Source organism: Eulemur rufifrons, chromosome 15 (genome assembly GCF_041146395.1).
Source record: "Eulemur rufifrons isolate Redbay chromosome 15, OSU_ERuf_1, whole genome shotgun sequence".
NCBI classification, from domain to species: domain Eukaryota; kingdom Metazoa; phylum Chordata; class Mammalia; order Primates; family Lemuridae; genus Eulemur; species Eulemur rufifrons.
The window spans coordinates 59329459-59346190 of NC_090997.1; the positions used below are offsets into that span (position 1 = coordinate 59329459).

The 16732-nt window shown below is 38.5% G+C and overlaps 1 protein-coding gene across 1 annotated transcript in view; it reads left to right on the forward strand.

Moving 5' to 3' along the window:
• Window positions 1-3177, forward strand: part of LIN28B (lin-28 homolog B) — a 111833-nt gene extending 108656 nt beyond the window's left edge. Inside the window, exon 4 of the mRNA XM_069488939.1 lies at window positions 2808-3177. Coding sequence (XP_069345040.1) covers window positions 2808-3177 — 370 coding nt within the window. The remainder of the gene's footprint in view (window positions 1-2807) is intronic.
• The last annotated feature ends 13555 nt before the right edge of the window (window positions 3178-16732 follow it).

A 16732-nucleotide genomic window follows, 5' to 3' on the forward strand; every position in this document is an offset into this window, starting at 1 on the left:
GTATCATTTGCGAGCTGAAAGGTAGCTGAGCATTTCCATTTTGCTGTCAGTCCCTTGGGAAGGAAGGGGTTTCATAATGGGATGTGATCTGCACTCTTCGTAAGAGTGATTGACATTGAATGATTAAGTAGAAGAAGAGAATAAATACCACGCCTCCTCCTTTTAAGGCTAAGCACATATACACTGAATGCAAATCTTTTCAGTGTGGAAGGTAGTCTGGCCTAATGATAGCTCATATCAGAAAAGCAGTGTAGGGGAGAGGTAAATTATGCAGATCAAAATGCAAGGAAATCAAACCAAAATTATATAGCATCCTTAAAAATTACTCTTATAACCCAAATGTGATGGTAAATGCACATATAGAATGTGATCAAAGATCTCTTTTGTGAAAGCAGAATCCTGACATCAGGTCTTTGGTCAATGAGTGGGCAAAATGGTTCCCTGAATTGGATAACGCAGTGCATACCACAGTGACTGATGAAATTGATGTGTGCGGGGAGAGCGGCTCTATTACTGAAGCCTTTAACCTATTTTCTCTCTCTGAAAATGAGCTCCTGAGTGGATGTTATCCTCAAGGAAGTGAATTTAATTCAAAGGAAGATGTTTTATAGATGGGCAAATTTAATTTAAGAATTCACTTATCCATTATAGGGGAAAACTATGTAGGAAAACATTATTATAAGTAATGTGGTTATATTTTTCAAAGATGCCATTTTTGAGTGTGTTATTTTAAGGACATGAATTTCAAGCGTTAGTAATTTCTGTTATTTAATTTTGTACTATCTCTTAGAACATATGAGTGAAACAATATTGAATCTGCATTGTAATGTTTTATTTGTTATATTAAGATATTTAATTGTACAATAAATAATTCAATTAGACACATGATTTCTTAGTTTTTCTGTTTAATTTTTGAAAATATAATCTGGTCTATCCTAAGATAAATACTTATTGACTATTGTAAAGAATTAAAAGCCCATCTTGTGAATTCATTATTATAAAACCTGTAAGGCAATATTGATAAGCAGGCAATAATTACCCTGATTTTTTGCCAGTTAAAAAATTTACCCTTTGTAAATTATCCCAGAAGATAAAATAGTAAGTATCCCATATATACTATTTTGCAGGTAAAGAGTAGATCAGTACTTTGTCTTTGAAATATAAAGTAGCATAAATTATTAAGCTTAATATTCTCTCATATACATGAAAATATAATTCATTATAATTAACATTTGTTGTCATTACAGTCTTAATTTTCTCACAGTTACCACATATTTTGCTGTTGTTTTTTTAAAAACAATGTGACCTATTGTTATTTGTGCTTCATAATGAGAATTGTGGAGTCATAAATGTATTTGGAAAATAAATTTAAAATAGAAAGCTCTTAAAATATTTCATTTGGAGACAAATCAATAAGTTCTGTATTTGACAATCAGATAAAAACCTTTGTAAATATAAATTTTTCTTAGTTTCTTCCACTTCCAGTCGTTTGTTGTTATATATATAATATTTTAAAAGAAAGGAAATCTGATTGAAATCAAGCAAATATATCTTCCAAGTAATTTCCTTGCTCAGCTTTTCCTTGATAAGTTGAATTTTCAAACATCTAGTACAAAGCCATGTCCCCAGAGTGCATTCAAATATTAATTAAGTGTAGATTTATATTTATTTCCATTTAGGAGAAATCACCCTGAAGGAAAACTAATTTCTTACAGAAAGAAAAGAAAGTAAATTTTTCATATTACTGAACTAATCTTTATTAATCCGATCTAAATATTTAGAAGCTTGCTTTTTCTGAAGCACTGTCTGAGTCAGACACTTACTGTATTGCTCTAAAATTACGTGGTAATTTGTCAGATATCATTCTGACTTTCTGACTAAACATCTGAGTTTCTTATGTATCAAATATCAGTACGCTATTCAATTTTGTACAAATGAAAAAAATTCTCCCAGTTCAGCTGGTTTCCATAATCAAAATAATTAATGCTCAAAAAAATGTTAACCTCATAAAATTTAATTTGGTCTATAATTTTCCCAATTGCTGAGTAAACTGCTATTTCACATCATGTCAACAGCTGTATTTTTAAACGCTTGTTTTTAAAACTAGCTTGTTGGTTTTTGTTGAATATTCACTGCCCTCTAGTGGGCTAAACTGTTCTTGTAAAATAACCGAACAGTGTCAAATTTAAATGAGTCACTTTTATATGGAAGTGATTAAATATTCTTTCATGTTTTAGTACTCTTGTTTTTCACTGGCTATTATGTTTAGTACAACTAATTTTATAACTTTGCTAGAGCACTTTGGGATGATAGGCTTTGAAACAACCAGTGTAACCAATATAAATGACAATAAATACTTTTAAGAAGGCACATTAGGCTGGGCACCGTGGTTCATGCCTGTAATCCTAGCACTCTGGGAGACTGAGGTGGGAGGATTGTTTGAGGCCAGGAGTTCGAGACCATCCTGAGCAAGAGTGAGACCCTGAGACCCTGTGTCTCCAAAAATAGAAAAAGTAGCTGGGAGTATGGCACGCACCTATAGTCCCAGCTACTTGGGAGGCTGAGACAGGAGGATCTCTTGAGCCCGCGAGTTTGAGGTTGCTGTGAGCTATGATGACACCACTACACACTAGCCCAGGCGCCAGAGCTAGACAGACCCTGTCTCAAAAAAAGAAAAAAAAAAAAAGTACATTAAAATAAGCTGATCTCATTGACAATTGTATATTTTAGTATTTTTTAAAATTTATAATGTGTTTTATGAAACATGCTACCTAATTCTAAGTTGTTTTCATCATTCTTTCTTGCAGATGCTACAACTGTGGTGGCCTTGATCATCATGCTAAGGAATGTAGTCTACCTCCTCAGCCAAAGAAGTGCCATTACTGTCAGAGCATCATGCACATGGTGGCAAACTGCCCACACAAAACTGTTGCACAGCCGCCCGCCATTTCTCAGGGAAGACAGGAAGCAGAATCCCAGCCATGCACTTCGACTTTCCCTCGGGAGGTGGGAGGCGGGCATGGCTGTCCATCACCGCTGTTTCCTCAGGAGGCTAGGGCAGAGATCTCGGAACGGTCAGGCAGGTCACCTCAAGAAGCTTCCTCCTCGAAGTCGTCTGCAGCACCAGAAGAGCAAAGCAAAAAGGGGCCTTCAGTCCAAAAAAGGAAAAAGACATAACACTTCTTAACGTATCGCTTTCTTTACCCGGTTGGGAAGTCTACCTCATGCAAGTACAGGGGAACAGTATTTCACAAACAGCAGCTGACCTGGGATTTTAACTACTGTTGAGGAACTGTGAATTTTTTAAACAGACAAATCACTCTAAGCAAATTACATTTGATCAGGGTGTCATGTTTTATGTTATTCAGAGAATGAGATACTATGTATATCAATATGTGCTTGTGTGAGAGGGAGAGAGCCTGAATCTGCGTGTGTGTTTAGGAGGATTTTTATATAGGAATGTAGACATATATATAAAGAGGGTTTGTCTTTATATATGTGTGTATATAGATACAAGCACACACCCTCCCTCACATAATTGGACATTTCCAAGAATTGAAAGCCCATGGGAAGTATTTTAGGTGTTTTCAAAAATAACCCCTGCAGTTTTCTTGAAATACCACTTCTTTTATATTACATAAAAATGAAAACATGACTGTTATTTTTTGTGTGAACCAAAGGATTCTTCAGATCTCAGAGCTGCCAATCATATGGTACTAAAGGTTTTTAAAACATCTAGTTCTCCCAAGTTTGGGATTGCCTCTTTTTCTTGATATCTATGGAGTGGTATTTTTTTTTTTTTTTTTTTTTTTTTTTTCCTGTTTGAAGGCAGTACCTTAACTCCATATGCCTCTGACTGCCATAAGCTTTTTTGGTTCTGGGATTCATAACTCCAGAAAAGACAATGAATGTGTAATATCTGTGCCGAAATTTTGATGTTTTTAATTCTATGTTTTGATTGTAAATTAGATGCCTATTAAGAGAAATGAAGGGGAGGGGTAATGTATAAAGGTAGTGACTTGATTGTTTTCAGTGGTATTTTGATACCAGCTCATTCTAATCTTTTTCTTGCTGTGAGGTGTTTGAGGGATTGTGGCAACGGCAGCTTCCCTCAACTAAGTCAATCCTGTAACCATCGCTTAGAGCGGGGAGTCCTCCTTATTTACTACTGAAGACCTTAGGGGAAAACTCCAATCATTTGGCATATATTTTTGGTGGCTGTTTTTATTCCCCCTGGGGAGTTATCCAACTTGTTTCTAAAACTAACGAACAAAAGCAGCACAGAAATGAATAAAAGACTGGGATTGAGAGTGAAAATTAAGTGGATGCTCACAATTGCCCAATGTGTATGACCTGTGAATGATATTTAAAAAATGCAGTGTTTGGTGTCAGGCAACTAGAGTGACAAGCCTGGGGCAGAGGTACCGAAACCTCTCCACCAGATAGCTACAAGTATTTTATATGATCAATTGATCATATGGAAGTAATCTTCAGTGCTTATGCGGGAGTAACCTATATGGTAGATTCAGGATGAACATTCAGTTCTGGGGATAGAGAATCCTCTCAGGTTGGTTCTCAGTTATAGTAATAAACTGGCTAGGGGCCAATCATAGTGTTGGTCCCTTTAGATTTCAGTCATTAAAAAAAATTATTTTGGGGTCATCCTGGTTCTAGGTATTATGGGCAAATTTCTGAAACATTTTCAAGAAGGTACCAAGTAATTATGATGCTTAATATTGGCAATAAATATAGTTTTGTATGGGCCTGTTGGTGTAAGCTCAGATAATCAAAAAAAGAAAATAGCATGACTCAAATGAGACGTATTTTACTGAACAGTTTCTGCTCCTTCTCCCACTTGTCCTGTCCTGTGTCATGGGAGACTTGCGAGTTGCTGCTGTTTCAGCAAGCCACCCTAAGAAGAAAATGCCTCCAGTTGGGTTACCAGTCCTTTACAACTCAGCTTGAATTTCATGACAGTGTTTGTGAGAATCTCTGTGGTATATGCTGAAATATCATTGTGCTATGATGCAAAGCTTACCTTTGACGATATTGAATGTGATATAGCTGTAGAGCAGTACTTCCTTGCCTTATGTGAGGATTTCAAGCTTATTTAAATTATGTAGACAAATCAAAGTGGCATTGCTTAATTGTTAGCAGGTATAATAAGCAGGTTAACAGTAAAAATGCAAAACATGGTAAGTCACTTTGAAAATTCAAACCAAAGTTCCTTGACCTTATAGAAATAGGAAATTATGGACTTGAAAATTGGACATTCCCTGTTTACATATAAAAATTCATAGCTGAGATCATGGTAAAAAACACAGAAACACTTTTGAACTGTGGACCTTATGGGTGCAATTTGAAATCCTTTTCAACATCTTACTAGATTGAACTACTAAGAGCACATACCAAACCTATCTTATGGTTAAAAGTTGAGGTTTATTTTTTATATGAGAATATTATCACTATTACATACATACTCAGGACAACGAACTTTGCTCAGGGAACATACCATATAATGTTATTGTTGTTGTTTCTTTACAGACTAGTCAACAATCCTGCTTACTCAAAATAAACCAAATAACTTAGACCTTTATATAAGTAGTGTGTACTGATGTTAGTAACTACCTCTGAGTTTGACATAGATCAAAATTTCTAAATATCAGATAGCAGTTCTCCTATTTTTATTTCATGTGAGAAATCCTCTAAAGCAGGATTCCTCCACACCTTGCATATGTGAATATCACTGATGTGAGCACATTGTCCATTTACATGGGTGAAATATTATTCTGTTTACAGCAAAAGGCTACCTCATAGTTGATGCACAGCACACCTGTATGCTGTTCAAGCCTTACAGGTGGCTAATTCTCTGGTACAGAACCTTTTTACCTGTATTATAGATAGCAATTCACAACTGCATGTTTCTGACAAACACTTGTGAATAATGAAGCATCTCGTTTTAGTTAGCAAAGTCCCCAAGCATTTCCTTAAAATGATCATGTATTTAGCTTAAACAATTATGGGCACTCTTCAACTTAAGCAAAACAGAATGCAGAAGCAATCTTAGAAACACATGCTTTGCCCAGAGGTGGAGGGTGAAAAGGGGTAGCAGAAAGACGGGTCCATGTATGAGTGTATTTGTGCTGGGCAAACAGTTTAAAAGATGCCAATCTCCTTCATTTATGTGTGTGTTGCCCTGAAGCCAAGCATATTGCAACATCATAGCCCCAGGCACATAACTAACTAGCACTGGCTTGCCAAGGAGTGAACATGCAAAGCCATGCCTAGCTGTTGAGGAAAAAGAGTCTGTGTAAAGAAAGCATCAGTTTTGAGGGTTTACTGATGGTGGGGCAGCAGGTCTGTGAATTAAGTTGTCTCTTAACCAACCTCACCCTGATGTCAACACAAATGTAATTCCTAAAAAACGATGCCCTACCAGTCTCTTAGCCCTATGAGTGGTTCATTTGCTACATGGCAGATTATAGTGGAAACATTTTTATACTTGCATTTCTAGTCTTTACTACAAGACTTTGGGTGTATTTTTACAATTGAAAGATTTTTACCTGCTTATAACTTGGAAGTTTAGTGTGCAATGTAACAAAAAAGATCAAGAAATGTCATATTATTAGCATCATTCCACCACCAAACATAGAATGCTTTTATTGCCGATTTTTTTTAAAATTCTGGCTCCGTTTTATTTTGCACCAGTGTGGCCCCAAGTTACTGCTGGTTGTATTTAGTTTGTGAATAGAAGCCCATAAGTGTTAATAGACTTTGTAACATTCACTGTAAGATGAATTATACAGGACATGGGGAATCTCATTAAGTCTTAAAATTAATTTAAATTAATTTATCTGTTTTCTCTAAGAAATGTTTATCATAAAATATATATGTGTATTTCCCCGTTGGTTATAAAATTTGGGAAAGTATGTACAAGTGCAGCAGCACTGACTTTAATCTTCTAGATGTCTTAATGAGATTTATTTGTTTTAGAGAAGAACAGCTTGTTGAAAGCATCAAATTCTGTCTTACATAACTATCAACAGCCTCTTTAAGATGTGGTGGTTATGTGATCTGTGTCATTGTTGTTCAATTAGAGTGAAAGGTTAACATAATTCATTTTTAAATTTTATATTTGGAACAAAGCTGCAAGTTATGGTAAAGTACTGTACTGTGAGAAAGTATTATGATATTTAAATACATCTGTGGCTTAACACTTGTGAGAGTCACCAGCTTGAAAATGACGGTGTTGACTACCTCTTGAATCACTTACATCTATCAACCACTGGCACCTACCACCAAGCTGGCTTTAATTAGCATGTGTTGCTTTTTGGTGTTAACAACTCTAACCATACTAGAGACCAAAGTGAACCCTGATTTTTATATGTCTTTAATACGGTGTTTTATCTAGGGTTTTTAAATTATCCTGTGTAGTATTTAGATTACCTCATTGTCCATTTTGACCCATGTTGTTTACAGTGGAAATAACACTTGAACTGTATGTTTTTAAAGGTCAAAAAAGTAGATGTTTGGAATGGCATTTCCCTCGTGTGTGGTCATCTTGATGAACTAAAGCACTGTTTGCCTTTCTGTAGACCATGGATTTAATATTCTCATTTCATGCCTATTGTCTTATTCTGTCAATTATGGATATGTTGAGGCTTAAAAAAATTACTTGATTAAAAATAAAACATATAACGTTGGCATTTATAATGGGTTTTGGAGATTTTTCATGATTTTATGTGATTGCTACATTAAATAAATGGATAAAAGGCCACTCGGGCAGTATTTACACCAATCTGAGCATAAGTTCAATGGTTTTAACATATCCTCAGGTAGTAGTGGTTATAAACATGGAACTTATTTACAGTACAGATGGTGAATAAATACAGTGTGAGTGAATGAACAGGGAAAGGTGGGTCCTGCCATCAGTAGGAATTGTCCTGCATCATCCAACAGTTTGTACAAGATTTTTTTTTTTAATTTTTCAGTCTTACTATTATTAATATTTGAAACAGGGTCTTGCTGTGTTGCCCAGGCTGGTCTCAAACTCCTGGGCTCAACTGATCTTCCCACATCAGCCTTCAGAGTAGCTGGGATTACAGACACGCGCCACCACCTGGCTGTGCAAACTTGTTAGTCAGGATATACATACTCCATGTGGTCAGGAAGAGTGGTCTGAAACAACATTTCCAAAGCCTTTTGGAGAGATCATTTTAGAATTTTCCTACAAGTTTTTCCTAATAAAGAATTTGAAAAGAAAAATGAAAGCCAAGGCACAACAGTACCAAATATGTAAAATGTGAATGTAGATTATCAAACTATGAATGCAGTATTGATATAGTATAAGAAACTATTTGAGGCTGGACATGGTGGATTACGCCTGTAATTCCAGCACTTCGGGAGGCCCAGAAGGGACGATTACTTAAAGCCAGAAGTTCAAGACCAGCTTGGGCAACATAGCAAAATTCCATCTCTACAAAAAATAATAAAACATTAGCTAGCCATGCTGGCAAACGCCTGTAGTCCCAGCTACTCAGGAAGCTGAAGCAGGAGGATCACCTTAGCCCAGGAGTTCGAGGTTATAGTAACTATGATTTTGCCACTGCACTCTAGGCAACAGAAAGACCCCATCTCTTAGAGGAAAAAAAAAAAAACAATTTCGTAAAATTGTTGAGTTCTATAAATTGGCCAATCCCTCAATTAAACTAATTTTTTACTCTACACCAGAATGATTCACATTTTTTAGTGATCTACTATGACTCCTACTTTTTCATTTTTATTTTATTTTTAATTGTGGTAAAAAAATAACAAAATTTACTATCTTAACCATTTTTAATTGTACAGCCAGTAACAGCTCAGTAGTTTTGAGTATTTTCACACTGTTGTGCAACAGTGGGTGATTCACTTTGCTTACCATGTGAAGGGCTTTTTGTTGGAGAAGCTTTTTGTTATTTTAAAAGCAGTATTGTACTTTAGAGAATATGATAAACCTTAAAAAACAATAATCCCATCACCTGGAAACAACCAATAACAGTTTTATTAATTTTCTTCTGGTCATATACATACATGAGGGTGATTTTTAAAATTATGTTGCATTATATATAGTTTGGAGGTTTATGTTTTCCCTTTAACATCATATAATGTTTTATCATGTTATTGAAAACCAACTTGATAAATGCACGTTGGGTTTGAGGAAGTGAGATTTAGGTAAAGCACAAAAGATAGGCCTGGTTTGGATGAAGGAAGGGAATCAGAAGAATATATAGAAGAAACAACATAAACGAGAGATCAAGAATAAGCCTTCCATGTTGAAGCAGTCAGTAAAGAGACTAATTTTTGCTGGACAAAGTATAAAACAACAACTGAATGTTTCAGAGGGCAACTGAGGCAGCCAGGAGCTTGAGGGGCCATGCGTTTGAAAGAAGGGAAGCTCCTGAGGCGAGTGTGTGTACCCCAGCTTTTCCCCTCAGAGCACCCTCCTGAGCGCCACTGGGTGACAGGACCCAGCAGGAAGTGGCAGAGTCCTGAGCTGAGGAAACAGGAATTCAGGGCCATCAGAGCAACAGAAAGTTGAAGGACAAATCCCAGGGAAGAAGACTCAGGGAAGGGAGCCCCCAAAATCTTCATACAGATTAGTTTCAAGACATTGACTGAAACTTACATCTCAGCAGAACACAGCAGCTGAGAGTAGAGTGGTGATGAGGAGGAGACCAGAGAGGAGCCGAGGGAGCAAAACTCAAGAACATGCATTTTCAGGGAGGTACCTTGCCCAGGTGTCTTCCTGTCTCGCTCTAGTTTACCCCTGGCTGGGAAGCTAAAAGAGGGAGAGTTGTCCTCAGTCCTCCAGTGCTGGGAAGATAGAGATTGAATTTCAAGGCTCATGGACTTAGATGGCTCTTGGTAAACATCCTGAGCTTTTAGTGTTACCCCCCAAAAGGGTATATAGACCCCAGAAGAATTATGCCTTAGGAGTAAGGGCTACACATTAGGAAAAAGAGCAAAACTGAAACAGACCAGCCCTAATAAAGCCTGATATTAACCCTTAATGGGACCAAAGTGGCCAGCTATAATGCATCGCCTGCCTGCCTGCCAAAAGAAAACAGCCCTCTTTGGAAGAAGAGCCTCTACAAATTTTCATCTACAGTATCTGACGTCCAGTGAAAAAGTGTGAAGCATGCTAGTAACCAATTGGCTGGAAGCAAAAACAACCAACAACAAAAAGATATGCACAGATGATTAAGATATTACAATTATTATAAAAGGATTTTAAAGATAACTATAGTAAATAAACACTGGAGAGGATACAGAAGTGAAACAAATTCTAGAACCAAAAATTATAATGCCTGAAAATAGAAATTCAACAGATGAGGTTAACAGCAGTTTAGAAGCAACAGAAGATTAGAAAATGGGAAGACAGATCAATAGAAAGTATCCAGATTGATGCACAGAAAAAAATTTGATAATGCAATATATGCAAAAACAAATGGCAGAGGTTTAAAAAAAAAGCAACAGAGTCTATACTACTTGTTTGGAATGGAGTGAAAGAGGAATAAATGTAATACAGCAACTAGAAAAGGTAAGAGTTAAGAATTTTTTCAGATAAAAAAGTTACTGTTTTTGTTTTACAGTGATGCCTCGCTCAGTGGAGTATGTTCTGAGAAATGTGTGCTTAGATGAATTTGCCTTTGTGTGAACGTCACAGAGTGAGCTGGTCTAGCCTATTGTATAGCCCGTTGCTCCCAGGCTACAAATCAGTACGGCATGTTACCATACTGCACGAATGCTATGGGCATTGCAACACAATGGTACGTGTTTGTGTATCTAAAAATAACTAGGCATAGAAAAGGTAAAGCAAAAATATGGTATTATAATCTTATGGGACCACCATCATATATAAAGTCTGTCATTGAACGAAACTTTGTTTTGCAGCACGACTATTTCATTATTGGAAAAAATAAAATAGCAGGAATAATGAATGTGGAAAAGCTACTACTCTCAACAAAGCCATTACAATTATTACACAGTTGTTTCCTTAGCAAAGTTATTATAGTCTTGCTTCCCAACTTTCTTGCGCAAATGGTAGCTAGAAGCCTGGATGGACTTATGCTCTTTGCCTTTACTCCTGAACGTGGATATCTTTCCCCAAACCTCATTGTTGTAGATTTGAAACCACAGTGACTCTGGCAATAAGACAGACAAGATGGATAGATCTCAATGCCAGGGAAAAACAGCCCTTTGCTTCCACTCCTCAGTAGTGTCTTCTCGTGACCTTGTCCGTTACTCCTTAGGGATGTCTGAAGGCAGAAGAGAATTGAAGCAGTGGGGAGAGAGTCTGCAGGTTCTAGACGAGTGGCTAATAGGGAACCAGTTTCATGAAAGAATATAAGGAGAAAAGGCTTCTCATCACTTCTTTTGGTTGCTCTCTAAGTGGCCAAGGGAAGTATCAGACAGTTTGGGTGGATGTGGATTCTGAGACAGAAGTAATTAATTTTTGTATTTTAATGAAACTCCCTAGACCATCATTGAAAAGCTGGGACTTGGGTGATCTGAATTTTTATAAATTGTGTGTAGAAACACACAACCGTATGATGCTATTGCACCCCACATGCTGATTTGGAGAAGCATCGTTCATCACCTTTGTCCTCTCCAGGGAGCTACACTGGGAAAAACGATGAAGTTACGCCATTTAAATTATAGATAGAAGTATTTGATAATTAAAATACAGGTAGTTCAATATGCTTCTGTAATTCATGTTTATTGGGTGTTTTCTAATAAATAACAAATGTGAGGCCCATTGAAGACAATAGGAAGACCCAGCGTCCAGGCTTTCCTTCTGCATTTGCATTACCTAGTGCTTGTACCTCCTGCATAGGCTGTTTGCAAGGGCCTTTATAGGAAGCTTTTGCTCGAGAGGTTACTAAATCAAAACAACTGCTATGTGATAGCCAGCATTTTGTGATGGATTCTGTTCCTGTTTTCTTGTTATTTTTGTGAAGTAGTCTCTCAAAAACTCTTTCTATGGGATTTCTTGTTTGCTTTGATTTCTAGAAACAATTCAAATTGTTTCTGAACAATTTTACTGAAAACAGTAAAAGAAGATTTTACTGTTATTCAAATATAATTCCTGTTACCCTCAATTTAGAAATCAGCATGTTATCCTTTCTAATTCCTCCTCTCCTCTTCCTTCTCTCAATCAGTCTCTCTCTCCCCCCCCCCCATACAAACTCTTTCTAAATTAGTTTTGGGTACCTGGAAAATGGTAAATGTTTCTGAGGCTGCATATCACGCATGTTTTTTAACACAATACAGTATAGTGCGTATATTTTGTTTCTAAAATTATTCACAATTTTTTGACGATGTGGGCTCTTTTCTGAAGGTCAAGGACCTCAATTTCTATTTAATTTCTGAGCTGCTCAGCATCTGTAGCTATCTGCCTGCTCCAGTTTGTAAAAATTCTTTAAAGTACCAACTCCAGCCTCGGGGTTTTTGCTTACTTTCCACGTTACACGATTTGTTCTCTTTGTTAAGAAAAGTGAAGGGGCTAGACTCACCCCCAGCTATTACCGGAAGGGCAATGCTGCAAAGCCAACATACAAGGGAAGACAATTTAGCACTTAGGAATTAAACCACGTTGACATTTGACTTGGTTCAAATAGATGTACTGTTGATATAAGGTCTTTTCTTACTGCTTTTCCACATTTTCCTCTAGAAGTGTGGCCTGTCCCTCACTACTGGCATGTCAGATACCGTAAGTGTTATTTATCACTTCCTTTCATCGAGATCATATTTAAGCCCTTACAGGTATCTTCAGATTTTCTCATGTCTTCATAAAATTAATTCTGCACAATAATTTTCATTAACTATTCCAGATATTAGTTTAGCTAGTTCTATGTTAAACTTGATCTGCCCAAAAGCAATCAAACTTAGCCATAGCAATCTATTTAAAACAAATTTAATAAAACATAATTATGACCATAATAAACTTTCTCATGGTAGAAAATTTGGAAAACAACAGAAGCGGGGCTGCAATGTGAGAAGCCACTCTTGCAGTGTTCTGGAGATGGGCCAGTCCGTGCTGTGTTTATTTCCTCGGGTGGGCTTTTGTTTGTTAATCGTGCAGAGCGTTCGTGGGGGAACATCAGATTGCCAGGGAAATTTGAACACAGAACAAAATGGTTGGAAGAAACGTTGGCATGGCATCTGGTTCAAGAGCGTGTCTCCACCTAGGGTCATACCTGACCATCCAGATGGCATTAATAATTTCCAAACCCTGCTGGAGAAGATTCAGCAAGTTCCTTTAGAACCTCATCACAAAAAGGAACAAATAAGCAATAAAAGACTGTGGGACAAGGTCAGATTATTTAAGAGATTTCATTTATAAGGGCCATATTGACAACAAACAGTGTTTCTTTTTGGTTAATAATTATTTCTTCATGGAACACTATCCCCACCTAACTGTTCTTCAGCACTTACGTAAAAGACGTTCTAAATAATATAACACGATCTAAATAGTGTGTCATAATGTAGTTCACTGTGCAGTGGGTCTTTGGAAGTGTAAAAATTCCTTATGGTTAAGGTTAAAGGTGAAAGTCTGACTTTTAAGAAACTGTAGAAGAACTGAAGTTTAATGTAATAATTCTGGTTCAAGATTGGACAGGATGCATTTCAGTTGCTGCTTGACACCACCAGAGGGCACTCTTCACCTGCGAGCAAACATTTTTGATGTTGCCTCGGCGCTATTAATACTATTTAAATATCTGAATATGTCATATGATTGATAAACTTACCTATAAAAATCTTTGGAAAAATGTATAAATATAAGTAATGACTTTTAGCTCTTATGCAGAAGACGGAGGCTGTCAATATGGAGCTCACGATGCTGAAGGATTATTGATATTGTAACTTGCCTAGGACAAAGTATCTTATCCGAGTATTTCTAAGTCTTCTTGTAATAAGAAACTTCAAAACTGTAAACACTCATGTTACATCAAAACTTCATTGAATTACTACCTCATAAATCTCTTCTCCACATTTCAAGCTATAAGAAGTACTAGACTTCTAAAATTCTTGGTTAGGGTTTTATTACTTAAAACCTTTACGTTGTTCTCACTTAGACATCTTAATAGGTCTGTTCATACTTCCGTTATCTGAGAAGAAACAATATCTTGTTAAAATGCTAATGTTATCACACCTAGGTGTTCTGAGTATTAGATTTAAATGTGTGCACCCAGTAGCAAGGACAAATTAGACACAGGTTTCAAAAAAATTTTTTTCAGTTGTGATTTAGTGAAGAGCTATTTCTTGCTCCTTAATTTTCCATCCATGTGTCACTGATTAACATAATAATAGCTTTCACTTTTATGGTGTTTTATAGTTTACATGGTGCTTTGAAATTTAGTTCTCACAAAACCCTCCTAAGGTGCAAATGGCAGATATTAATATTCCTGTGTTACAGAAGATATACGGTTGGGCTCAGGGAGATTACATTAACTGCTCGGGTCACATAATCAGGTTTCGAGCTAGAAAAGTTAGCTCAGAATTCTGATTTTAATCGCTCTCTTCTCCCAGACACCAGAACCAGGGAGTGAGCTGCTTTCTGGCTCGTTGGGAAGATGTAGGGAGCAAAAGAAAGTGACTAGAGAAGTTGAAAGGATCAAAATCACGCCCCAATGAGACCACCTGCATTTGCTTTGGTCTGAATGTTTCTGTCCGTGCCCCCCACTTCTCATTCCTCAGACCCACTCTAACACTCGCCCTGCTCCATGTGTTTCTTACAGCAGGAAGCAAGACTATGAATGCACCAGTCTGCAGAGTTTGGACCTGCCAGGACCGCCACCCAAATCGCCTGACATGCTAGAACAAGGGAAAGTTCCTGGACATTACTACAGACCAGAACTTCTCAAATTTCCTTTGCATTTGAATCACCGGGGAGCTTTTACGACTCTCTGATGCCTGAATGAATTGCACCAGAACCTCCGATTCCAACACGCAGCTGCGCTAAGGATCACTGTTCCCGGTGCATCGTGTTAGCCTCTGTGAGGGTGGGTTCTTGGAGATGGAATTTGAACTGGTTCCCTGAGTGACTCTTTTACAAAAAGTTTGAGAACTACTAACCAAGAGCCAACAAATTCAAGTTGCTTTTAATTAAAGCAGGGCTGATGGAACAAGAATACTTGGGTTCTAGTTTTTTGTGGATTCAATTTTCCCAGCCATGGTTTCCTCATCTGCCAAATAAGGGAGTTGGGCTAGTCAAGGGGACCTCAAAATGTGGTGCCCATAATGACAGTGTCAGCATCTTCTCAGAACTTCTTAGAAATGTAGATTGACGGGCCCTACCCCAGATACACCGAACCAAACTCGGCCCGGGGCCCAGCAGGCTGGGTTTTAAGGAGCATCCAGGTGATTCTGGTGCACACTCAGGTTGGAGAACCTCTAGACTAGTTGAAATTTATATGCTCTATGTGCTCTAAAATCTACCAATTCTGTCTCTTCTGGAGGAAAACCTCAGTCAACACCAATCTAGAAGGGAGTTTGCAGCAAACTGACTGCTTTGGGGATAACTGTTGAGAAACCCTTTAAGGAAATGCTGGCTATTTGGTGGTGAAAGGAGCTAATACAGCGCTGAGTGTTGACGATACTGATATCGTGACTTCAGGCCAACACAGCCTGTGTGAAGGACAGGACAAGGGTGTGACTGCCCTGAATAGAAGGACAGCCAGAGGGGACAGCTAGGAGGACTTTGCCTATAAATCACCCTCAACCAAAATAAAGCCCTGACCCAGGTGGACAGCGAGGGACATATGGAACAAGGAGACACTGTGTCAGCCTCGAGATGTGTGCACGCCAGAGCCGGAAGAGCCCTCACCTGGTCTAACCTCATCTTACAGATGAAACTGACGCCCGGTAGGTGATGTGACTTGCCCCATATCCCAGCATTAGTCAGCAGCCAGACCTGGTCAGGGAAACAAGTTTCCTGAGAGTTTTTGAGAACTTCTCCCTCCCCCACACTCTTTGGGGTCTAGCTGAACTTCTCTCCGTCCCTCTTATTGTCAAAATGAACCCATCTCGTGTCCTGCGTGGATCCATCCCACCTGCTCCCAGCTTACAGTTGGTCGCGATGGGGAGACAAGTGAGGGGATTCATTCACAATAATATGTGCAAATGTTGGCCCCGGCTTAACACGTCCTTCCTTCTTTTCACCTTGTGGAGATCGTTTAGCTGAACGCCAGCGCTTTCCACCCACTGCCGCTCCGAGAGGCCTCTGCAGCCTCCCTGCTCTGCCTGGCGCTCTCTGGGGCACTCGTCTAAGTCGAGATTGGCTCTTCGCTCTGCCCCTGTCAAACAGGTCCAGAAGGACTGCAGCCTTGCGTGCTGGGCCACCCGTGCCTTCAGCCAGGTCTGCTGTAAGCTGAAGGAGCCTAGTGACAGTCCCCTGCCCTGTCTGCCCTACCCCTCAGATCCTGGCACTGACCCTAGGGCTCTTTACAAGGAACGTGGCTGCCAGGATTCCAGAAACCTTAAGGATTCCACTTAAGGAGGCGGGAGGGGGAAGGGGAGGGGGAAAGGAGTTGAGGACTAACAGGAGTGCCAACCATGTGCTAGGAAAGGCTCCAGTGGACACATGAGGACACAGTGACTCTAAGAGGTTCAGAACTTGCCTAAGATCACACCGTCATAGCTGGTGCTCAGAACTGCATCTGCCTGACCTCAAAACCACGTCCAAGGCAGA